At 40.7% G+C, this 26,399-nt stretch overlaps 1 protein-coding gene across 1 annotated transcript in view; it reads right to left on the bottom strand.

Annotated features, from left to right (window-relative positions):
• DHX30 (DExH-box helicase 30) overlaps window positions 1–26,399 on the bottom strand; it is a 140,569-nt gene that overhangs the window by 16,089 nt on the left and 98,081 nt on the right. The window contains exons 9-13 of the mRNA XM_053713686.1: window positions 24,620–24,695; window positions 14,842–14,946; window positions 3,774–3,949; window positions 2,537–2,743; window positions 1,028–1,109 (exon numbers count right to left, since the gene is read on the bottom strand). Coding sequence (XP_053569661.1) covers window positions 1,028–1,109; window positions 2,537–2,743; window positions 3,774–3,949; window positions 14,842–14,946; window positions 24,620–24,695 — 646 coding nt within the window. The remainder of the gene's footprint in view (window positions 1–1,027; window positions 1,110–2,536; window positions 2,744–3,773; window positions 3,950–14,841; window positions 14,947–24,619; window positions 24,696–26,399) is intronic.

Raw genomic sequence — 26,399 nt, 5'->3', positions numbered from 1 at the left:
ATGCGGCACCATTTCAGTAAGACACTTACAGGACACAACTGCTGGTTATTCTTTAGCCAATGCTCAATCTGTTTGTCACTTTTCACCATTCAAAATTGCACCTACACTTGTACTCCCTACTTTCAGCCCTGCAAATACCCACAATGCCCTAATGATTACACACCTGCATCTTGCTAGTTTGTTCTGCCCTCTCACTCTGCTAATAATTCTATCACTGTATAATTCTGCTATGAAGTCTTCGTCACTTCAAATAATCCGCTCACTACAAGATGAACAACAAAATGTTTCATCTGCTACAACCAGGCCACATTGTTTATTCATGATTTTACTTTATGCCATATAGTTGTGAAGTTGATCAATTATTCCAAATGAAAAAGAAAATGCTTTATTTCTCCACCATTACAAAATGTGTTAGTAATAAATATAATACTTTTGAATGAAAACAAATTAAAAAAAAGCAAGTCAATGATAATTATCACATGCTACTGTTACATATACTTGTGTTTTTGTAAGTAATAAGGTTGTTTTTTGGCTAGTAAACACTTTAATGACAGCGATCTTTAGTGACACCTTGATGACAGCTTTGTGCTAATGGGGAACACTTCTATGGCAGTAATATCTGCTATATAAAAGATATAACTATTCCTTCCCCTGCCAAGTAGTAGTGAGGAAAAAATGATCTGAACCAATCTGCTGTAATGACTGTCTGGTAGGATGTAATATAAATTTCACTTATTTCATATTTTACATTGTTCATTTAATTTGACAGATACATTTGCTTTCTTTAACATCATACAATTATATTTATATACATTTATTTGCTTTCTCACACCTTCTTCTCTATATTATACTCATTTTCTTTACAATAAATGAGACAAGGGGAAGGTACGAACGGTTACAACAGCCCCCCTTACACTTGAATGCATAAATAGAGCGCTTCTCTTTCTGTATGCAAATAACTTATGTCTCCTACTGTAGTTCAGTGCCGGATATACATAGGAGGCTGATACTAATGTCAGATACTTACTTATCTCCTGCAAAATCCGCACTGCATCAACAACTGCTTGAGGTTCCGGGCTCTCTAGAGCTTGCGATAAAAACTCCACAGCCTGAAATATGAAAGAAGTGTCAGTGATTGTATGTGTGTGTGTATACTGTATGTGTTATGTATATGAGTGTATACAGTATGTGTGTGCATACTGTATGTGTAATGTATATGAGTGTATACAGTATGTGTGTGTATACTGTGTTATGTATATGAGTGTATACTGTATGTGTAATGTATATGAGTGTATACAGTATGTGTGTGTATACTGTATGTGTTATGTATACGAGTGTATACAGTATGTGTAATGTATACTGTATGTGTAATGTATACTGTATGTGTAATGTATACTGTATGTGTAATGTATACGAGTGTATACAGTATGTGTGTGTATACTGTATGTGTTATGTATACGAGTGTATACTGTATGTGTAATGTATACGAGTGTATACAGTATGTGTGTGTATACTGTATGTGTTATGTATACGAGTGTATACAGTATGTGTGTGTATACTGTATGTGTAATGTATACGAGTGTATACAGTATGTGTGTGTATACTGTGTGTGTTATGTATACGAGTGTATACAGTATGTGTGTGTATACTGTATGTGTTATGTATACGAGTGTATACTGTATGTGTGTGTACACTGTATGTGTTATGTATACGAGTGTATACAGTATGTGTGTGTACACTGTATGTGTTATGTATACGAGTGTATACTGTATGTATGTGTATACAGTATGTGTTTGTATACTGTATGTGTGTATACTGTATGTGTGTATACTGTATGTGTAATGCATATGAGTGTATACAGTATGTGTGTGTATATACTGTATGTGTAATGCATATGAGTGTATACAGTGTGTGTGTAATGTATGTCTGTATACTGTATGTGTAATTTATATGAGTGTATACAGTATGTGTGTGTATACTGTGTTATGTATATGAGTGTATAAAGTATGTGTGTGTGTATACTGTGTTATGTATATGAGTGTATACAGTATGTGTGTATGTATACTGTATGTGTAATGTATATGAGTGTATACAGTATGTGTGTGTATACTGTGTTATGTATATGAGTGTATAAAGTATGTGTGTGTATACTGTGTTATGTATATGAGTGTATACTGTATGTGTAATGTATATGAGTGTATACAGTATGTGTGTATACTGTATGTGTAATGTACAGTATATGAGTGTATACAGTAAATGTGTATACTGTATGTGTAATGTATAAGTGTAAACAGTATGTGTGTGTGCTGTATGCGTGTCTACTGTATGTATTCAAGTGTTATGTATGTATGTCTACTGTATGTATGTGTGTGTGTGTTTGTATACATACATTATATACATACATTCTCTCACACACACAATGTATGTATGCGTGTCTACTGTGTGTCTGTGTATACTGTGAGTGTAATTTCTAAATGTGAGTGTATACTGTTATGTCTAGTTATAATTATCCCAGTAGCAAATAAACAAGTCTTACTGTTATCTCTGGCATATGTAGCTTTGCCTGGACTACCAGGTTCTCCAGGGGTATGCGGAGGATCTCTGGCACCTGGAAGGTGGACATTTCTTCATATTGCTGGCGGGTGAAGAGGTGGTAGGAGAAGCCAGGCTGGCAGCGCCCCGCTCGCCCACGTCTCTGTATAACGTTGGATTTGGACACCCAAGTGGTCTCCAGGCAAGAAACCTTTGTGAAAAAAAAAAATGCACCTTCATCAGCTGCACAAAGAATCAAAATACTAAATAGTTTATTCAAAATACTTGCGGCAGTCTACAACACGAGGTGGTCTTGCAGTAAAATCCGACTCCTGTGGACAACTATAGAACTCCACTATAAACAGATTCTCTCTAACGACTTCACACTTACACCTAACATTGCTTTACTGAATGATTTACCAAAAATGCAGACTAAAATGACTTACACTACTTAATAGCGCAAGACTACTAATTGCACGTAACTGGAAAACCCCTATTACTCCCACCAAGACTATGTGGACAGATGAGGTTAATTAATTATTCTCCCTGGAGGAATATGGCTACCTTTGCCGTAACAAATTAGCTACCTTCTTAGATGCAAGATTTATTTGGGAAGAGTCATTGCTGAATCCCACCACACTATCAACAACACCCACACTACGAGTGCTACGTAATATATGGACAGATATATATGTCCACCACAACAGGCCCCCCTCGCAAGCAGTGCGTCAGCGTCATTATCAACAGCAGTGATATCATTAGTAGGTTACTACCAACCCGAAAGTCTATGAAAAACTTATAACATGAGCAAGATATATTTATACATTAATTGTTGTTACTGTTACATTTAAAGCATCATACATAATAACCTGTTATGCCTATGTAACATGTTCTTAGTGATGCAGAACTTAGTTTCTCACCCATTGTTTGTTAGTTCCTTATGGCGATAACCAAACCCTAAAAAACAACAGCCATACTACCAACAATAGGTCCAGGAGTGACCAACACTCCACAGGGGACAATAAAAAGAGGACTGAACTCCTTCTTCGAATACATCTTACTATGCTGAACATGATCTAACATTTGACATGATTGTATTCAAGTTCCATTGCACTTTTATATATTTCTCTTGTAATGTCCTCAACAACAAAAAATATTGAACACTCAAAAATCCTCTTCTACTCATCCTCTGTCTGCCATTATATATAATCCCCTGCGCCAACCACATCTAGCTTCCTCACCTTTGTCTTGACATCGTAGCTGTTCTGTTTGTGCATGCCGCTGTCCACCACGTGCACAATGTCATCGATCGTCACAGAGGTCTCTGCAATGTTGGTTGCCAGGACGATCTTGCGGACGCCAGGTGGGGCACGCTGGAATATGCTCTGCTGGTCCATCATTGGAATATTTGAATGAACTGTTATATGAAAGCAGAAAAGTGGAAGCTTAAACAATATCTAAACCAATGTGCTGTGATATTCATTCTTTATCTGTAAGGCTTCTGCTTAAAGACATTCTATGTACATTGAAAGGACAAGTTAGACCAACAATAAAATGCTCTCATTTGTTAAAATTGTAATTATTACACTGTCATGATACACTCATGAGGAGTAGTTAATACCACCTCTGCTGGGTAGCTAATCCAGGTATGTCTCAGCATTGCCAGGGTTACTCTGAACTGTTCTTTCTTTGTGTAACATCTGTGTGTGTTAAGAATACAGTGGTCTAAAGACCCCCCTCCTTCCCCCATTCACTTGGTACCTTGGTTTAGAGACTTGCATGGAATGTTTAATCAAATTATCACAAGGGCGGTGGTCTTGAAAAGAAAAAGGGAGGCCGAGTTATAATTGTATGTAACAGAAAACTTATTCCCAGTTTATTTTAAAGAACTGTATCTTTTTGTATGTCTTCTGTTTTTATAATTTGGCACTGTGTGACCTGTATTTTATTTTTTGTTATTAAACATATAGAAATGCTAATTCTGTTTTTGGGATCTAATATCTGAATTCACACTCTAAAGAGACAAGGTTAAAGGCATGTTATCTAATTTGGTAATTGTGTGAGTTATTGGGTTTTCAAGACACCCTTATTCAAAACTCTTGGTGGTGGCAGCAGTAGTAAGCTGGGTTGGTGTAGGCACAATTTGGGGGTTAATTTGGTGTCCCTTTAGGTCCTTTGTAGAGTTAAAGGTAAGGAAACCAGTAGCTTAGTGCTATTAACCCCTTAATGCCCACACCCTCCTCATAGTGCCGGCTGTGTGGATAGACTTAATCGTCACATACACTAGTGTACCTTGGTAAATATTAGTTTAATCCCGGTAAAATCTTTAAACAGAGCACAGCCTATGAGCCGTACACCGCCTCTTCTGATTGGTTCTCCAGCCATGCTCAGTACAGGAACAGTAACACATTACAGCGCCTCTTCTGATTGGTCCTCTAACCATGCGCAGTACAGAGCCTCTTCTGATTGGTTCTCCAGCCATGCGCAGTACAGGAACAGTAATGCAGTACAGCACCTCTTCTGGATTGTTCTCCAGCCATGCTCAGTACAGAAACAGTAACGCAGTACAGCGCCTCTTCTGATTGGTTCTCCAGTCATGCGCAGTACAGGAACAGTAACGCAATACAGCGCCTCTTCTGATTGGTTCTCCAGTCACGCGCAGTACAGGAACAGTAACGCAGTACAGCACCTCTGCTGATTGGTTATCCAGACATGCACAGTACAAGAACAATAATTTAGTACAGCGCCTCTTCTGCTTGGTTCTCCAGCCATGCGCAGTACAGGAACAGTAATGCGGTACAGCACCTCTTCTTGATTGTTCTCCAGCCATGCTCAGTACAGAAACAGTAACGCAGTACAGCGCCTCTTCTGATTGGTTCTCCAGTCGTGCGCAGTACAGGAACAGTAACGCAATAGAGCGCCTCTTCTGATTGGTTCTCCAGTCATGCGCAGTACAGGAACAGTAACGCAGTACAGCACTTCTGCCGATTGGTTATCCAGCCATGCACAGTACAAGAACAGTAATTTAGTACAGCGCCTCTTCTGATTGGTTCTCCAGCTATACGCAGTAGAGGGAGAGTAACACAGTATAGCGCCTCTTCTGCTTGGTTCTACAGCTGTGCGCAGTACAGGAACAGTAACTCAGTACAGCGCCTAACTGGGACTTCGTGGGGTAATTAATCCCTTTGTGTGTGTTAAGCACATACAGTAGCTTCCAAACTACATTAACAATAAAATGCTCTAATAAATTACAGTGATCCATATACATGTCCCATTGAACTCGTAACAAGTGTATTATCACCAACGCCAATATCTTTAAAAAAGCAGTTCTGGTACCGCTTACTCTCAGCGCTTAAGCAGACAAGATGCCAGGGGCTAGACGTTTCAAACACATGAGACATGAAAGCAAATACATTTGCATTAATACAGAAACACTTTTGATCAAACTGAGTTTGAAAGAAAATGTGTTAGTAATCACTTAACCCTTTGAGTGCTAAGTACTTTCCCACCTGGGTGCTAAGGTGACTGAAGGTTTTTTTTTTTAATTTTTTTTTTTAACTTTTATAAAAAAAAATTCAGATCCCCCAAGACTTACAACATTGAAAGGTTAGGCGATTGCCTTTCCAATGGTGGGTCTTGGGGGTCTATAGCTGCTTAGATGCCTGAGATACAGGTGTCTAAGCAGCATGCCCCCTTTCCCTATACTTTGTATTGTCAGTTTGTTAATAAAGTTGCGCGGTGACGTCACCACGTCATTGCGCGTGACGTCACTGCGCAAAAGGTGAAGCCCTGGCCTCACTGTCACTATGCAGGTCCGATTGCCGGGGTAGGAGCAGATGGGAGCCCCCAGATCTCCCTCAATGTGGGAGAGTGCTAGCGACGGCTCTGAGCCGTCGTTCGCACCAGAGTGGGAAACACTGTGACAACTCAGAGCCGTCGTTAGCACTCAAGGGGTTAAAGGGACATGTAGCCCAACAATTTCCATAATTCAGATAGAGCATGCAATTTTAAACAACTTTCCAATTTACTTTTATTATCTAATTTGCTTTGTTCTCTTGGTACCCATTGTTGATAAGCATACCTAGGTAGGCTCAGAAGCTGGTAGCTAGCTGCTGATTGATGGCTGCACATATACGCCTCGTCATTGGCTTACTGATGTTTTAACTAGCTCCCAGTAGTGCATTGCTGCTCCTTCAATAAAGGATACCAAAAAATAAAGTAAAAATGATAAAAGAAGAAGGTTATTTAAAATACTATGCTCTATTTAAACCATGAAATATTTTTTGTGGGGTTTCATGTCCCTTTAACTCCAAGGCCAATAGGTTAAACTCATAGTTCATCTCTCTTGCTGTTCTAAGCAGCACACAGCTAGTGACTGTTAGATTCATGTGCGTCCACAAGGGGGAGGGGATTTTCTTCCCATCTGGAGTACAAACTGCAGGAGGAAAAAAAAACAATTAAAAGTCCTTTTTTTTCCTTCTTTTATTCACCCTGAATGTAGCTCCGTTTTAGAGGAAGATGCACAGTATCCGACTACCATAATCCCCAAATCAAGGGATTACCAATAAAAGACAAGGATACAACTTACCTTTGTTGATGAATCCTGGGCGAGTTTTGCTTTTGTAATTACGTTATACATACATGACCACCGTTGGTTTAAGAACAAGCTACAACTTAAGGGTATGTATACATATAAAAGGAACTAACTCATTGAGGTTACACACCGTTAACAGTTAAGTCACATCTACTTTATTTTTACTTGCATCTGACTCCTTCCTCTATATTTTGCTAACCGTATAATGCAACAGATCAAATATGCAAAACACTAAACAAAATAATAAATAAAACTATATGCTAATTCTTTTTTCATTTATTAAGTTAGGAGTCTGGATAAAGACATTCATTTTATTACACACAAAAAAAACAGAATTTATGTTTACCTGATAAATTACTTTCTCCAACGGTGTGTCCGGTCCACGGCGTCATCCTTACTTGTGGGATATTCTCTTCCCCAACAGGAAATGGCAAAGAGCCCAGCAAAGCTGGTCACATGATCCCTCCTAGGCTCCGCCTTCCCCAGTCATTCGACCGACGTAAAGGAGGAATATTTGCATAGGAGAAATCATATGATACCGTGGTGACTGTAGTTAAAGAAAATAAATTATCAGACCTGATTAAAAAACCAGGGCGGGCCGTGGACCGGACACACCGTTGGAGAAAGTAATTTATCAGGTAAACATAAATTCTGTTTTCTCCAACATAGGTGTGTCCGGTCCACGGCGTCATCCTTACTTGTGGGAACCAATACCAAAGCTTTAGGACACGGATGAAGGGAGGGAGCAAATCAGGTCACCTAGATGGAAGGCACCACGGCTTGCAAAACCTTTCTCCCAAAAATAGCCTCAGAAGAAGCAAAAGTATCAAATTTGTAAAATTTAGTAAAAGTGTGCAGTGAAGACCAAGTCGCTGCCTTACATATCTGATCAACAGAAGCCTCGTTCTTGAAGGCCCATGTGGAAGCCACGGCCCTAGTGGAATGAGCTGTGATTCTTTCAGGAGGCTGCCGTCCGGCAGTCTCGTAAGTCAATCTGATGATGCTTTTAAGCCAAAAAGAGAGAGAGGTAGAAGTTGCTTTTTGACCTCTCCTTTTACCAGAATAAACAACAAACAAGGAAGATGTTTGTCTAAAATCCTTTGTAGCATCTAAATAGAATTTTAGAGCACGAACTACATCCAAATTGTGCAACAAACGTTCCTTCTTTGAAACTGGATTCGGACACAAAGAAGGCACGACTATCTCCTGGTTAATGTTTTTGTTAGAAACAACTTTCGGAAGAAAACCAGGTTTAGTACGCAAAACCACCTTATCTGCATGGAACACCAGATAAGGAGGAGAACACTGCAGAGCAGATAACTCTGAAACTCTTCTAGCAGAAGAGATTGCAACCAAAAACAAAACTTTCCAAGATAATAACTTAATATCAACGGAATGTAAGGGTTCAAACGGAACCCCCTGAAGAACTGAAAGAACTAAATTGAGACTCCAAGGAGGAGTCAAAGGTTTGTAAACAGGCTTGATTCTAACCAGAGCCTGAACAAAAGCTTGAACATCTGGCACAGCTGCCAGCTTTTTGTGAAGTAACACAGACAAAGCAGAAATCTGTCCCTTCAAAGAACTTGCAGATAATCCTTTCTCCAAACCTTCTTGAAGAAAGGATAGAATCTTAGGAATTTTTATCTTGTCCCAAGGGAATCCTTTAGATTCACACCAACAGATATATCTTTTCCATATTTTATGGTAGATTTTTCTAGTTACAGGCTTTCTGGCCTGAACAAGAGTATCAATGACAGAATCTGAAAACCCTCGCTTTGATAAAATCAAGCGTTCAATCTCCAAGCAGTCAGTTGGAGTGAGACCAGATTCGGATGTTCGAACGGACCTTGAACAAGAAGGTCCCGTCTCAAAGGTAGCTTCCATGGTGGAGCCGATGACATATTCACCAGGTCTGCATACCAAGTCCTGCGTGGCCACGCAGGAGCTATCAAGATCACTGATGCCCTCTCCTGATTGATCCTGGCTACCAGCCTGGGGATGAGAGGGAACGGTGGGAACACATATGCTAGTTTGAAGGTCCAAGGTGCTACTAGTGCATCTACTAGAGTCGCCTTGGGATCCCTGGATCTGGACCCGTAGCAAGGAACCTTGAAGTTCTGACGAGAGGCCATCAGATCCATGTCTGGAATGCCCCACAATTGAGTAATTTGGGCAAAGATTTCCGGATGGAGTTCCCACTCCCCCGGATGAAATGACTGACGACTCAGAAAATCCGCTTCCCAATTTTCCACTCCTGGGATGTGGATTGCAGACAAGTGGCAGGAGTGAGTCTCCGCCCATTGAATGATTTTGGTCACTTCTTCCATCGCCAGGGAACTCCTTGTTCCCCCCTGATGGTTGATGTACGCAACAGTCGTCATGTTGTCCGATTGAAACCGTATGAATTTGGCCTTTGCTAGCTGAGGCCAAGCCTTGAGAGCATTGAATATCGCTCTTAGTTCCAGAATATTTATCGGGAGAAGAGATTCTTCCCGAGACCAAAGACCCTGAGCTTTCAGGAGTCCCCAGACCGCGCCCCAGCCCACCAGACTGGCGTCGGTCGTGACAATGACCCACTCTGGTCTGCGGAAGCTCATCCCCTGTGACAGGTTGTCCAGGGACAGCCACCAACGGAGTGAATCTCTGGTCCTCTGATCTACTTGTATCGTCGGAGACAAGTCTGTATAATCCCCATTCCACTGACTGAGCATGCACAGTTGTAATGGTCTCAGATGAATTCGCGCAAAAGGAACTATGTCCATTGCCACAACCATCAAACCTATTACTTCCATGCACTGCGCTATGGAAGGAAGAGGAACAGAATGAAGTACTTGACAAGAGTTTAGAAGTTTTGATTTTCTGGCCTCTGTCAGAAAAATCCTCATTTCTAAGGAGTCTATTATTGTTCCCAAGAAGGGAACTCTTGTTGACGGAGATAGAGAACTTTTTTCTACGTTCACTTTCCACCCGTGAGATCTGAGAAAGGCCAGGACGATGTCCGTGTGAGCCTTTGCTTGTGGAAGGGACGACGCTTGAATCAGAATGTCGTCCAAGTAAGGTACTACTGCAATGCCCCTTGGTCTTAGCACCGCTAGAAGGGACCCCAGTACCTTTGTGAAAATTCTTGGAGCAGTGGCTAATCCGAACGGAAGTGCCACAAACTGGTAATGCTTGTCCAGAAAGGCGAACCTTAGGAACCGATGATGTTCCTTGTGGATAGGAATATGTAGATACGCATCCTTTAAATCCACCGTGGTCATGAATTGACCTTCCTGGATGGAAGGAAGAATTGTTCGAATGGTTTCCATTTTGAACGATGGAACCTTGAGAAACTTGTTTAGGATCTTGAGATCTAAGATTGGTCTGAATGTTCCCTCTTTTTTGGGAACTATGAACAGATTGGAGTAGAACCCCATCCCTTGTTCTCCTAATGGAACAGGATGAATCACTCCCATTTTTAACAGGTCTTCTACACAATGTAAGAATGCCTGTTTTTTTATGTGGTCTGAAGACAATTGAGACCTGTGGAACCTCCCCCTTGGGGGAAGCCCCTTGAATTCCATAAGATAACCTTGGGAGACTATTTCCAGCGCCCAAGGATCCAGAACATCTCTTGCCCAAGCCTGAGCGAAGAGAGAGAGTCTGCCCCCCACCAGATCCGGTCCCGGATCGGGGGCCAACATCTCATGCTGTCTTGGTAGCAGTGGCAGGTTTCTTGGCCTGCTTACCTTTGTTCCAGCCTTGCATTGGCCTCCAGGCTGGCTTGGCTTGAGAAGTATTACCCTCTTGCTTAGAGGATGTAGCACTTGGGGCTGGTCCGTTTCTGCGAAAGGGACGAAAATTTGGTTTATTTTTAGCCTTGAAAGACCTATCCTGAGGAAGGGCGTGGCCCTTACCCCCAGTGATATCAGAAATAATCTCTTTCAAGTCAGGGCCAAACAGCGTTTTCCTCTTGAAAGGAATGTTAAGCAATTTGTTCTTGGAAGACGCATCCGCTGACCAAGATTTTAGCCAAAGCGCTCTGCGCGCCACAATAGCAAACCCAGAATTTTTCGCCGCTAATCTAGCCAATTGCAAAGTGGCGTCTAAGGTGAAAGAGTTAGCCAATTTGAGAGCATGAATTCTGTCCAAAATCTCCTCATAAGAAGAATCTGTATTGAGCGCCTTTTCTAGTTCATCGAACCAGAAACACGCTGCTGTAGTGACAGGAACAATGCATGAAATTGGTTGTAGAAGGTAACCTTGCTGAACAAACATCTTTTTAAGCAAACCCTCTAATTTTTTATCCATAGGATCTTTGAAAGCACAACTATCTTCTATGGGTATAGTGGTGCGTTTGTTTAGAGTAGAAACCGCCCCCTCGACCTTGGGGACTGTCTGCCATAAGTCCTTTCTGGGGTCGACCATAGGAAACAATTTCTTAAATATAGGGGGAGGGACGAAAGGTATGCCGGGCCTTTCCCATTCTTTGTTTACAATATCCGCCACCCGCTTGGGTATAGGAAAAGCTTCGGGGGGCCCCGGGACCTCTAGGAACTTGTCCATCTTAAATAATTTCTCTGGAATGACCAAATTCTCACAATCATCCAGAGTAGATAACACCTCCTTAAGCAGAGCGCGGAGATGTTCCAATTTAAATTTGAATGTAATCACATCAGGTTCAGCTTGTTGAGAAATTTTCCCTGAATCTGAAATTTCTCCCTCAGACAAAACCTCCCTGGCCCCCTCAGACTGGTGTAGGGGCACTTCAGAACCAATATCATCAGCGTCCTCATGCTCTTCCGTATTTTCTAAAACAGAGCAGTCGCGCTTTCGCTGATAAGTGGGCATTTTGGCTAAAATGTTTTTGATAGAATTATCCATTACAGCCGTTAATTGTTGCATAGTAAGGAGTATTGGCGCACTAGATGTACTAGGGGCCTCCTGTGTGGGCAAGACTGGCGTAGACGAAGGAGGGGATGATGCAGTACCATGCTTACTCCCCTCACTTGAGGAATCATCTTGGGCATCATTTTCTCTAAATTTTGTGTCACATAAATCACATCTATTTAAATGAGAAGGAACCTTGGCTTCCCCACATACAGAACACAGTCTATCTGGTAGTTCAGACATGTTAAACAGGCATAAACTTGATAACAAAGTACAAAAAACGTTTTAAAATAAAACCGTTACTGTCACTTTAAATTTTAAACTGAACACACTTTATTACTGCAAATGTGAAAAAGTATGAAGGAATTGTTCACCAAAATTTCACCACAGTGTCTTAAAGCCTTAAAAGTATTGCACACCAAATTTGAAAGCTTTAACTCTTAAAATAACGGAACCGGAGCCGTTTTTATGTTTAACCCCTATACAGTCCCTGGTATCTGCTTTGCTGAGACCCAACCAAGCCCAAAGGGGAATACGATACCAAATGACGCCTTCAGAAAGCCTTTTCTATGTATCTGAGCTCCTCACACATGCATCTGCATGTCATGCTTCTCAAAAACAACTGCGCAATAGAGGCGCGAAAATGAGGCTCTGCCTATGATTAGGGAAAGCCCCTAGAGAACAAGGTGTCCAATACAGTGCCTGCCGGTTATTTTACATAATTCCCAAGAATAAAATAATTCCTCAAAGCTATGAAGTATTAAAAATGCTTATATATCAATCGTTTTAGCCCAGAAAATGTCTACCAGTCTTAAAAGCCCTTGTGAAGCCCTTTATTCTTATGTAATAAAAATGGCTTACCGGATCCCATAGGGAAAATGACAGCTTCCAGCATTACATAGTCTTGTTAGAAATGTGTCATACCTCAAGCAGCAAAAGTCTGCTCACTGTTTCCCCCAACTGAAGTTAATTCCTCTCAACAGTCCTGTGTGGAAACAGCCATCGATTTTAGTAACGGTTGCTAAAATCATTTTCCTCTTACAAACAGAAATCTTCATCACTTTTCTGTTTCAGAGTAAATAGTACATACCAGCACTATTTTAAAATAACAAACTCTTGATTGAAGAATAAAAACTACAGTTAAACACCAAAAAACTCTAAGCCATCTCCGTGGAGATGTTGCCTGTACAACGGCAAAGAGAATGACTGGGGAAGGCGGAGCCTAGGAGGGATCATGTGACCAGCTTTGCTGGGCTCTTTGCCATTTCCTGTTGGGGAAGAGAATATCCCACAAGTAAGGATGACGCCGTGGACCGGACACACCTATGTTGGAGAAAAGTATTATAAAAATGCTTTTTCCTGGGACTAGTAGCAATTTCAGGATACTTTTCAACCCCTGATCATATATATATATATATATATATATATATATATATATATATATATATATATATATATATATATATATATATATATATATATATATATATATATATATATATATATATATACACACACACACACACACACTTCAGGTTGTAACATACTAGCCAGGCCAAAACCTTACCACTCTACACCCACTACTCCCCCCCCCTCTTTGCATATGTTTTGCTATTGCGATACACATTATTGTGCAGTAATTTTTAATATTTTTATATTTTATACCTTAAATTAAATAATGGTACATACAGCAATCGATTAACAAAAATAAGTGAATAGCAGTTAGCAACATGAAATTGGTGGTTTTGTGGTTTTGAGTAAGACAATAGCTGAATAGAAATAGGAAGTTGTTCAAGTGAGAGAGTGGAGAGACTGCTGACAGTCATGGAAGGTTTTAGCAGACCTGGACATTTTCTTTTAATAATTATATCCCCCTTCTCTCTCTCTTAACTATCTTTCTCAGTCCCCCTCCTACTCTTAATAATCTCTTTTTACCCTGTCCCTTAGGCCATAGCTTTTGTTTCCACTCTTTCTTTCCCCTCTCCAATCTCTCTCTGCCCCTGTTAACCCCCTTCAGAAGAAACAGTCTAAGCACTAATGGTGTTCCTACAGCCCTAGAAGATTAACATATCCATGCCCTTTCTAGGATATGTAATATCCCTTTAGATAATATTTGTAGCACATAGCACAAAATGTGTGTTTGTCAATGCTGCAATAGGAGTGTATATTTTGCGAATGTGCCATTTTTGCTACTTACAACATGCTACCAAGCTTCGGACGGTGAGTGAATGTTGATTCAACATTCACTCACTAACTTTCACTCGCCAATAGCTAGTAAAGAGTGGAAATTTTGAGATATATAAATATAAATATATATATGATATTAAAGTCTCAAGGGATTAGCACTCTCACCACCTTCCAAGATCACTGCCAGGGTGTCAGGAACAAAAATCACAGAAAAGTTGTAGATTTGCACTCGCTGGACTTTTAAGTGAATATCTTTGTGAACAGTGAGGTTTTGGGGGATCAAACCGTCCCCTTTATACCTGTTCACAAATAAAGATAATCACTTAAAACTCCAGCGAGTGCAGATCTACAACTTATATATATATATAAAATTATTTATTTATTTTTAAATTGTATTATTTTTTGTTGTTGTCTTTACTAATTAGTTCACTGGCAATGAAACACAAAGCAATCATTTCTCCCTTTCAGCAAATTAGCTTCCAACCCCAACAACAGTATGCTCTTTATCCAACATCAGAGCATATCAACATCGGAAAATAGCATTTTGGATTTACCAATGGTTATTACAGTCAAAACCTTTGTACCTTTAAGGCCAGATTTTACCACATTATGACATATACAGTACCCAGTATTTACCACTACACCATGTGCTCACCCACCTGGCAAGATTAAGTGCTGTCCTCTTTGATTAGATAAGTATTCCTCTAGACGCTGCTGCACCCCACGAATTTCCTGCCATCCCGGAAGGAAGCAGAGAATTCCTCCTGAGAACAGAGATGCTATAAGTTATAATGGTGCTATGCAACAATATATTAATTTTTTCTCCTCTGAGGTTTACATCTCCTCGCTGTACACAGTATATACTAAAGTGGTAAACATTTCTGTAAGTAAGAGACAAGCCCAGTGCAATATAGCACTGCATGAGAGTTTTGTTACACCTACACTTTTGTTCTTTGTATTTTATGTTACTTTACACTTCAGACAGGGTCCTTAAAGTTTTATTCTGTTTAAGCTTTTAATTTTCTATTTTGTATTTTAATGCATTTAGATTCTATGCAAGGCAGTGATTTCACAAATTCTGATTATGCTTTGAAAGTTTCAGTTACTTAAAAAAAAACATAATTTATGCTTACCTGATAAATTTATTTCTCTTGTAGTGTATCCAGTCCACGGATCATCCATTACTTGTGGGATATTCTCCTTCCCAACAGGTAGTTGCAAGAGGATCACCCACAGCAGAGCTGCTATATAGCTCCTCCCCTCACTGCCATATCCAGACATTCGACCGAATGTAGACGAGAAAGGAGAAACCATAGGGTGCAGTGGTGACTGTAGTTTAATTAAAATTTAGACCTGCCTTAAAAGGACAGGGCGGGCCGTGGACTGGATACACTACAAGAAAAATACATTTATCAGGTAAGCATAAATTATGTTTTCTCTTGTTAAGTGTATCCAGTCCACGGATCATCCATTACTTGTGGGATACCAATAACAAAGCTAAAGTACACGGATGATGGGAGGGACAAGGCAGGAACTTAAACGTAAGTAACCACTGCCTGTAGAACCTTTCTCCCAAAAACAGCCTCCGAAGAAGCAAAAGTGTCAAATGTGTAAAATTTTGAAAAGGTGTGAAGCGAAGACCAAGTCGCAGCCTTGCAAATCTGCTCAACAGAGGCCTCATTTTTAAAGGCCCAGGTGGAAGCCACAGCTCTAGTAGAATGAGCTGTAATCCTTTCAGGGGGCTGCTGTCCAGCAGTCTCATAGGCTAAGCGTATTATGCTCCGAAGCCAAAAGGAGAGAGGGTTGCCGAAGCTTTTTGACCTCTCCTCTGTCCAGAGTAAACAACAAACAGGGCAGATGTTTGACGAAAATCTTTAGTAGCCTGTAAGTAAAACTTCAAGGCACGGACTACGTCCAGATTATGCAAAAGACGTTCCTTCTTTGAAGAAGGATTAGGACACAATGATGGAACAACAATCTCTTGATTGATATTCCTGTTAGAAACCACCTTAGGTAAAAACCCAGGTTTGGTACGCAGAACTACCTTGTCTGAATGAAAAATCAGATAAGGAGAATGACAATGTAAGGCAGATAACCCAGAGACTCTTCGAGCCGAGGAAATAGCCATCAAAAACAGAACTTTCCAAGATAAAAGTTTAATATCAATGGAATGAAGGGGTTCAAACGGAACTCCCTGAAGAACTAAGAACCAAGTTTAAGCTCCACGGGGGAGCAACAGTTTTAAACACAGGCTTAATCCTAACCAAAGCCTGACAAAATGCCTGGACGTCTGGAACTTCTGCCAGACGCTTGTGCAAAAGAATAGACAGAGCAGAGATCTGTCCTTTTAAAGAACTAGCTGATAAGCCTTTGTCCAAACCCTCTTGGAGAAAGGACAATATCCTAGGAATCCAAACCTTACTCCATGAGTAACTCTTGGATTCACACCAATAAAGATATTTACGCCATATCTTATGGTAGATTTTCCTGGTGACAGGCTTCCGAGCCTGTATTAAGGTATCAATGACGGACTCTGAGAAGCCACGCCTTGATAGAATCAAGCGTTCAATCTCCATGCAGTCAGTCTCAGAGAAATTAGATTTGGATGATTGAAAGGACCTTGTATTAGAAGTTCCTGCCTCAGAGGCAGAGTCCATGGTGGAAGAGATGACATGTCCACTAGGTCTGCATACCAGGTCCTGCGTGGCCACGCAGGCGCTATCAGAATCACCGATGCTCTCTCCTGTTTGATTTTGGCAATCAGTCGAGGGAGCAGAGGAAACGGTGGAAACACATAGGTCAGGTTGAAGAACCAAGGAGCTGCTAGAACATCTATCAGCGTTGCTCCCGGGTCCCTGGACCTGGATCCGTAACAGGGAAGCTTGGCGTTCTGGCGAGACGCCATGAGATCCAGTTCTGGTTTGCCCCAACGATGGACCAGTTGAGCAAAAACCTCCGGATGGAGTTCCCACTCCCCCGGATGAAAAGTCTGACGACTTAGAAAATCCGCCTCCCAGTTCTCTACGCCTGGGATGTGGATCGCTGACAGGTGGCAAGAGTGAGACTCTGCCCAGCGAATTATCTTTGAGACGTCTAACATCGCTGGGGAACTCCTGGTTCCCCCTTGATGGTTGATGTAAGCCACAGTCGTGATGTTGTCCGACTGAAATCTGATGAACCTCAGTGTTGCTAACTGAGGCCAAGCTAGAAGAGCCTTGAATATTGCTCTTAACTCCAGAATATTTATTGGGAGGAGTTTCTCCTCCTGAGTCCACGATCCCTGAGCCTTCAGGGAGTTCCAGACTGCGCCCCAACCTAGAAGGCTGGCATCTGTTGTTACAATCGTCCAATCTGGCCTGCGAAAGGTCATACCCTTGGACAGATGGACCCAAGAAAGCCACCAGAGAAGAGAATCTCTGGTCTCTTGATCCAGATTTAGTAGAGGGGACAAATCTGAGTAATCCCCATTCCACTGACTTAGCATGCATAATTGCAGCGGTCTGAGATGCAGGCGCGCAAATGGCACTATGTCCATTGCCGCTACCATTAAGCCAATTACTTCCATGCACTGAGCCACTGATGGGCGTGGAATGGAATGAAGGACACGGCAAGCATTTAGAAGTTTTGATAACCTGGACTCCGTCAGGTAAATTTTCATCTCTACAGAATCTATAAGAGTCCCTAGGAAGGAGACTCTTGTGAGTGGTGATAGAGAACTCTTTTCCAAGTTCACTTTCCACCCATGCGACCTTAGAAATGCCAGAACTATCTCTGTATGAGACTTGGCAATTTGAAAGCTTGACGCCTGTATCAGGATGTCGTCTAGATACGGAGCCACCGCTATGCCTCGCGGTCTTAGAACCGCCAGAAGTGAGCCCAGAACCTTTGTAAAAATTCTCGGGGCAGTGGCCAACCCGAAGGGAAGAGCTACAAATTGGTAATGCCTGTCTAGAAAGGCAAACCTTAGGAACCGATGATGATCTTTGTGAATCGGTTTGTGAAGGTAGGCATCCTTTAAGTCCACTGTGGTCATGTACTGACCCTCTTGGATCATGGGTAGGATGGTCCGAATAGTTTCCATTTTGAATGATGGAACTCTGAGGAATTTGTTTAAGATCTTTAGATCCAAGATTGGTCTGAAGGTTCCCTCTTTCTTGGGAACCACAAACAGATTTGAATAAAATCCCTGTCCTTGTTCCGTCCGCGGAACTGGATGGATCACTCCCATTACTAGGAGGTCTTGCATACAGCTTAGGAATGCCTCTTTCTTTATCTGGTTTGCTGATAACCTTGAAAGATGAAATCTCCCTTGTGGAGGAGAAGCTTTGAAGTCCAGAAGATACCCTGAGATATGATCTCCAACGCCCAGGGATCCTGAACATCTCTTGCCCACGCCTGGGCGAAGAGAGAAAGTCTGCCCCCCACTAGATCCGTTTCCAGATAGGGGGCCGTTCCTTCATGTTGTCTTGGGGGCAGCAGCAGGCTTTCTGGCCTGTTTGCCCTTGTTTCAGGACTGGTTAGGTTTCCAGGCCTGTCTGGAATGAGCAACAGTTCCCTCTTGTTTTGAAGCGGAGGAAGTTGATGCTGCTCCTGCCTTGAAATTTCGAAAGGCACGAAAATTAGACTGTTTGGCCTTTGATTTGGCCCTGTCCTGAGGAAGGGTATGACCCTTGCCTCCAGTAATGTCAGCAATAATTTCCTTCAAGCCAGGCCCGAATAAGGTCTGCCCCTTGAAAGGAAAAAATGATAGCAGAGTTTGTATAACGCTACCAAGTGGATGAAATACTTTTTAAGCGTCGGAATGGTGTATACCAGGATACATATAATAGAGCACAGGTGAGATTAGTGCAGTTTAGCAATATATGACAAACACTTGACACGGCGGTCTCGTCAAATACTTCACCCGCACACCCGCATTTACCTTAGCCCTTCTTTACCTTTCCGTGAAGGCGGAAGTCTTCTACTTCTCTCGGCTAGGCTCACCTCTGTGTAGACGAAAGGGTAGCCACGCTATAGAGCGCGACCATCACTCTTCACTCCAACTCCGGTTCAGCTGCAAGCGTGTGCGGGACTTACCGATCGGACGTGACGTCAGCAATTCCTCCACATTCTCACCGGTCTGTATCCAATCAATGCCTCTGAATAGGCCAATGCTCTTCTATGTGCCGATGTGGTCTGGGACTTAATGAAGAGAGTTCCTCTACTCCCCGAAAAAGTATCAAGAAAAAATGTGGCAAAGTCCCAGTTGTAGATAAAAACAGAATTTTATTAGAATAGGGTTAAAACATGAAAAAATGTTGTTGTAAAAGCATAGAAAGGTCTATTGAAAGGAATGTTGAGTAATTTAGACTTTGAAGTCACGTCAGCTGACCAGGATTTAAGCCATAGCGCCCTAATGGCGAATCCGGAATTCTTAGCCGTTAGTTTAGTCAAATGAACAATGGCATCAGAAACAAATGAGTTAGCTAGCTTAAGCGTTCTAAGCTTGTCAATTTCATTCAATGGAGCTGTCTGGATGGCCTCTTCCAGGGCCTCAAACCAGAATGCCGCCGCAGCAGTGACAGGCGCAATGCATGCAAGGGGCTGTAAAATAAAACCTTGTTGAATAAACATTTTCTTAAGGTAACCCTCCAATTTTTTATCCATTGGATCTGAAAAAGCACAACTGTCCTCAACCGGGATAGTGGTACGCTTTGCTAAAGTAGAAACTGCTCCCTCCACCTTAGGGACCGTCTGCCATAAGTCCCGTGTAGTGGCGTCTATTGGAAACATTTTTCTAAATATAGGAGGTGGGGAAAAGGGCACACACCGGGTCTATCCCACTCCTTGCTAATAATTTCTGTAAGCCTTTTAGGTATATGAAAAACGTCAGTACACACCGGCACCGCATAGTATCTATCCAGCCTACACAATTTCTCTGGAATTGCAACTGTGTTACAGTCATTCAGAGCAGCTAATACCTCCCCAAGCAATACACGGAGGTTCTCAAGCTTAAATTTAAAATTAGAAATCTCTGAATCAGGTTTCCCCGAGTCAGAGATGTCACCCACAGACTGAAGCTCTCCGTCCTCATGATCTGCATACTGTGACGCAGTATCAGACATGGCTCTAACAGCATTTGCGCGCTCTGTATCTCTCCTAACTCCAGAGCTATCGCACTTGCCTCTTAATTCAGGCAATCTAGATAATACCTCTGACAGGGTATTATTCATGATTGCAGCCATGTCCTGCAAGGTAATCGCTATGGGCGTCCCTGATGTAATTGGCGCCATATTAGCGTGCGTCCCCTGAGCGGGAGGCGAAGGGTCTGACACGTGGGGAGAGTTAGTCGGCATAACTTCCCCCTCGACAGAACCCTCTGGTGATAATTCTTTTATAGATAAAGACTGATCTTTACTGTTTAAGGTGAAATCAATACATTTAGTACACATTCTACTATGGGGCTCCACCATGGCTTTCAAACATAATGAACAAGTAGGTTCCTCTGTGTCAGACATGTTTAAACAGACTAGCAATGAGACTAGCAAGCTTGGAAAACACTTTAAAACAAGTTTACAAGCAATATGAAAAACGTTACTGCGCCTTTAAGAAACACAAATTTTCCCAAATTTTGAAATAACAGTGAAAAAATGCAGTTACACTAACGAAATTTTTACAGTGTATGTAATAAGTTAGCAGAGCATTGCACCCACTTGCAAATGGATGATTAACCCCTTAATACCAAAAACGGAATAACAAATGACAAAAACGTTTTTTAAACAGTCACAACAACTGCCACAGCTCTACTGTGGCTTTTTACCTCCCTCAATAAGACTTTTGAAGCCTTTTGAGCCCTTCAGAGAAGGGTCTGTAATTTTTGCTGTGCAAAAAAACCGCTAAAATAGGCCCCTCCCACTCATATTACAACAGTGGGAAGCCTCAGGGAACCGTTTCTAGGCAAAATTCAAGCCAGCCATGTGGAAAAAAATAGGCCCCAATAAGTTTTATCACCAAACATATGTAAAAACGATTAAACATGCCAGCAAACGTTTTATATTACTTTTATAAGAGTATGTATCTCTATTAATAAGCCTGATACCAGTCGCTATCACTGCATTTAAGGCTTTACTTACATTACTTCGGTATCAGCAGCATTTTCTAGCAAATTCCATCCCTAGAAAAATATTTTAACTGCACATACCTTATTACAGGAAAACCTGCACGCTATTCCCCCTCTGAAGTTACCTCACTCCTCAGAATATGTGAGAACAGCAAAGGATCTTAGTTACTTCTGCTAAGATCATAGAAAACGCAGGCAGATTCTTCTTCTAAATACTGCCTGAGATAAACAGTACACTCCGGTACCATTTAAAAATAACAAACTTTTGATTGAAGAAATAAACTAAGTATAAAACACCACAGTCCTCTTACGACCTCCATCTTAGTTGAGAGTTGCAAGAGAATGACTGGGTATGGCAGTGAGGGGAGGAGCTATATAGCAGCTCTGCTGTGGGTGATCCTCTTGCAACTTCCTGTTGGGAAGGAGAATATCCCACAAGTAATGGATGATCCGTGGACTGGATACACTTAACAAGAGAAATTAGGATCATACTTTGTATATTTCTGTGTATCTTTTGCAAATCAAATTGCACATTATATTTGCAATATTGTAAAATTAAAAACCTACAGCTTCAGAAAGTGGGAGGGACAGAGGAGTCTGTAGTTCTCTCAATTCTCATGATATGCTCTAAGAATTTTACACTAGCTGGTCTGACTAACTTATCTCACCATTTGCATGCAGGTGAAGTTCGCTCAAAATTCACAATACACTTTATTAACTGACGAAAAAGTAATATATACTTAGCTAGAGACAAAAGCAAGTTAAAGTATAGTGAAAACATTTCAGTTTAATTTGTATTTGCTGCAAACTGAGACTTTGTCAGTCCCAGGTGCTCTCCTGTTAAAGGTATAGTAAAGTCAAAATTAAACTTTCATGATTCAGATAGGACATGCAATTTTAGACAACTTTCCAATTTACTTTTATAATCAAATTTACTTTGTTCTCTTGGTATGTTTTGTCAAAGTTATGGAAAACTGGGGAATCAGTCACTCTTCCCCCGAGAAATTCTCTATCCCAGTGTTTTTCAACCAGTGTGCCGTGGCACACTAGTGTGCCGTGAGAGATCCTCAGGTGTGCCACGGCAGACTGACATCAGTGTGACATAATTTTTAAACTTTGCTTGTTTTTTACTCCCAGTGCAGGGGTAGTTTGTAGGAGGCATGGCATAACAGCACAATACATACAATATGTGTGTGTTTGTGTGTATGTGTACATATATATGCTGTATTAGGCTACAATGTGTGATTTTTTTTAAATTTTGGGATGGTGGTGTGCCACAGGATTTTTTAATGTAAAAAAGTGTGCCACAGCAAAAAAAAGGTTAAAAATCACTGCTCTATCCCATAGAGCCTTACTACTTTCTATGTAAGGCATCGTTCATGTTGTTCTTACAGAATTCAGTGAGGCCCAAACTAGAGAATCTTTGATCATCAGGCCCATAGAAAGTCATGAAGCTCTCTAGAAAACTGAAGCTGTCAGTTATATTTTAAAGGGACAGTCTACACCAGAATTTTTATTTTTTTAAAAGATAGATAATCCCTTTATTACCCATTTCCCAGTTTTGCATATCCAACACAGTTATATTAAAATACTTTTAACCTCTGTGATTATCTTGTATCTAAGCCTCTGCAAACTGCCCCTTTTTTCAGTTCTTTTGACAGACTTGCAGTCTAGCCAATCAGTGCCTGCTCCCAGATTACTTCACGTGCACAAGCACAGTGTTATCTATATGAAATATGTGAACTAACACCCTCTAGTGGTGAAAAACTGTTAAAATGCAATCTGAAAGAGGTGGGCTTCAAGGTCTAAGAAATTAGCATATGAACCTCCTAGGTTAAGCTTTCAACTAAGAATACCAAGAGAACAAAGCAAAATTAGTGATAAAAGTAAATTGGAAAATTGTTTAAAATTACATGCTCTATCTGAATCATGAAAGTTTATTTTGGCCTAGACTGTCCCTTTAACTAGAACAAATACAAAGTGCAATGTAATTTATACAATATACACATACAAATACAATTGAATGACTAATTTCTTAAATTACACAGAAACTGTCAAAGAATAATTAGTATTCGTAAAAACATAATCCTAAATACACTGCTGTACACAGAATCTCAAATACATTCAAATACAAAATAGAAAGTGCAAAGCTTAACTGTAATAAAAATTTAAAAGGACATAATCTGGGGTATAAAGTAATTTAAAATACAAAGCACAGTGAACAGGAACGCCCCTTGGAGGAGTATAGCAAGATCTGCCTTTCTAGAATCTTGTGAGGAATATTGCAGTCCTGGAAGATCATTTTATATCATGTCATCTGACAGTGCTGGAAGATCATTTTAGATCATGTCATCTGATAGTGCAGGAAGATCATTTTATATCATGTCATCTGATAGTGCAGGAAGATCATTTTATATCATGTCATCTGATAGTGCAGGAAGATCATTTTATATCATGTCATCTGACAGTGCTGGAAGATCATTTTATATCATGTCATCTGACAGTGCTGGAAGATCATTTTATATCATGTCATCTGACAGTGCAGGAAGATCATTTTATATCATGTCATCTGATAGTGCAGGAAGATCATTTTATATCATGTCATCTGATAGTGCAGGGAGATCATTTTATATCATGTCATCTGATAGTGCAGGAAGATCATTTTATATCATGTCATCTGATAGTGCAGGAAGATCATTTTATATCATGTCATCTGATAGTGCAGGAAGATCATTTTATATCATGTCATCTGATAGTGCAGGAAGATCATTTTATATCATGTCATCTGATAGTGCAGGAAGATCATTTTATATCATGTCATCTGATAGTGCAGGAAGATCATTTTATATCATGTCATCTGATAGTGCAGGAAGATCATTTTATAACATGTCATCTGAGTGGAGAGCTTTATATCATAAGGCATTAAGGGCTGATAATCTAAAGATATCTGCTCCGGCGAGATTATCTAAGAAGACACGTCACACTGAGGTACCTCAAATCATTTTATAAAAGACAAATTTGAATACTATTTGTAGCTATGCAGGTTTTGGATGTCAAGGAGGGACACCTACATTACAATATAACTAACAAAAAAGTTTGTCTGATTTCTCTCCAATCAGACAAGTTTCTGAGCATCAGGTCCTTAGTGCGAAACAGTAAATGTGTTTTTCTAAAACCTCACATTACTGATGAGATGTTTTAGGTAATCTCGCCAGACAACCAGAGAACTTTTGAGAATTGAGATCTTAGAGAAAGATTTTGAGCTGAATCACCATCAGCGGATTGTAATTTGTAGATGAACAACAAGTGCCACATTGTCTCGCATTCACGGTTCTTACCTTGCTTTCCGTTCTCATCAATATGTGAGATCACTTCTGTAATTAAATCTAAATCCGGTGCACATTCGTTAGCCGTCTGAAAAACAAACCGGGAAAGGTCGAGTTTTACAGAATTCTGAATTATAAGGTTTATCACAGACTAATTATAAAATGACCAGCCAAATAAATGGCACATGGATACGAACTGCTTGAACCTGTAAGTAACTACTGTATAAATAGGGTTGCCAAACTCTAGCGCCGTGTACAGCACAGCAAAGCAATGTTTTGCACTGTACACATTATGGGGCATATTTATCAAGCTCCGTACGGAGATTGATGCCCTGTGTTTCTGGAGAGCCTGAAGGCTCGCCGGAAACACAAGTTATGAAGCAGCGGTCTAAAGACTGTTGCTCCATAACCTGTCCGCCTGCTCTGAGGCGGCGGACAGAAATCAACCCGATTGAATACGATCGGGTTGATTGATACCCCCTGCTAGCAGCCGATTGGCCGCAAATCTGCAGGGGCGGTATTGCACCAGCAGTTCACCAGAACTGCTGGTGCGATGATAAATGCAGAGAGCGTACGCTCTCAGCATTTATCGATGTGCAGCGGACATGATCCGCAATATCAGATCATGTCCGCTCGCACAATGATAATTCGGCCCCTATGTATAAAGGCACAAACTAGCAAATCTATATATTCACACTATCTCACACACACAAAGACACTCACTCTTAGACACAATCTCACACAGTCACACTCTATTCTACTGTATAGGTCTCTCCTCACATCCATCATTAAAAGGACAGTCTACTCCAGATATCTCATTGTTTAAAAATAGATAATCCCTTTATTACCCATTCCCCAGTTTTGTATAACCAATAACTATATTTATATGATAAACCCCAAGGCAGAACATGATGTGATCTGAGATGTCATCGCAGAAAATGCAGCATGTCTGCAGAAACAATGGGACACATGGAAGATCTGTTAGCAATTACTTAGCAGTACTGCTCCACATTAGACAGTTCTCTTCAAACAGAGCTTTGCTCTGGCTGCACTGCGTAGGTTTTTCTTAACACAGTGCATCCAGAGTAAAGTGCTGTTTGAAGAGAACAGTGACTGGCTCTCTGGGATTTTGAACCCTGCACCTAGCCATTCCCAGTCTGCAAAGTTTTGACTTCTAAATGTAAGATGTTCTTGTGAGCAATGCACCTTTTTATTTCTACCTTGTGATGTTACAGCAAGAGAAAAGGAAAAAAAATGTATTCAAGAAACATTTTTTTAAAAATAACAAAATTTAAAATGAATGTTATTTCAAAATAACCTGCAGAAAATTTTTCACTAAAAAATTCTCATTGCAGAAAGTGAGGAAAAAATCTTGCTTCTGGGATGATAAAATATTCAGTAGAGAGTACTTTGGAAGACAGTGTTTTAATATATAAATTAAATATAATACAACATCCTACAAACTATCAGATATCAATTACTGAGTTTGAATCGTTATTTGTGAGAAATCAACGCTGATCCATGTGGTAAAACGTATCTTAAAGGGACACTCAAGTCAAAATAAAACTTTCATGATTCAGATAGAGCAGCAATTCTAAGCAATTTTCTCATTTGCTCCTATTATCAATTGTTCTTCCTTCTCTTGGTATCTTTATTTGAAAAAGTAGGAATGTAAGATTAAGAGCTGGCCCATTTTTGGTTCTGAACCTGGGTTGCACTTGCTTATTGGTGGCTAAACGTAGCCACCAATCAGCAAGTGCTATCCTGCATGCTGAACCAAAAATGGGCCCGG

This window comes from Bombina bombina, chromosome 5 (assembly GCF_027579735.1).
Source record: "Bombina bombina isolate aBomBom1 chromosome 5, aBomBom1.pri, whole genome shotgun sequence".
In the NCBI taxonomy this organism is placed as follows: Eukaryota; Metazoa; Chordata; class Amphibia; order Anura; family Bombinatoridae; genus Bombina; species Bombina bombina.
Note: the sequence above shows the minus strand (reverse complement) of the source record. Positions and strands in the feature narration are given on the sequence as shown.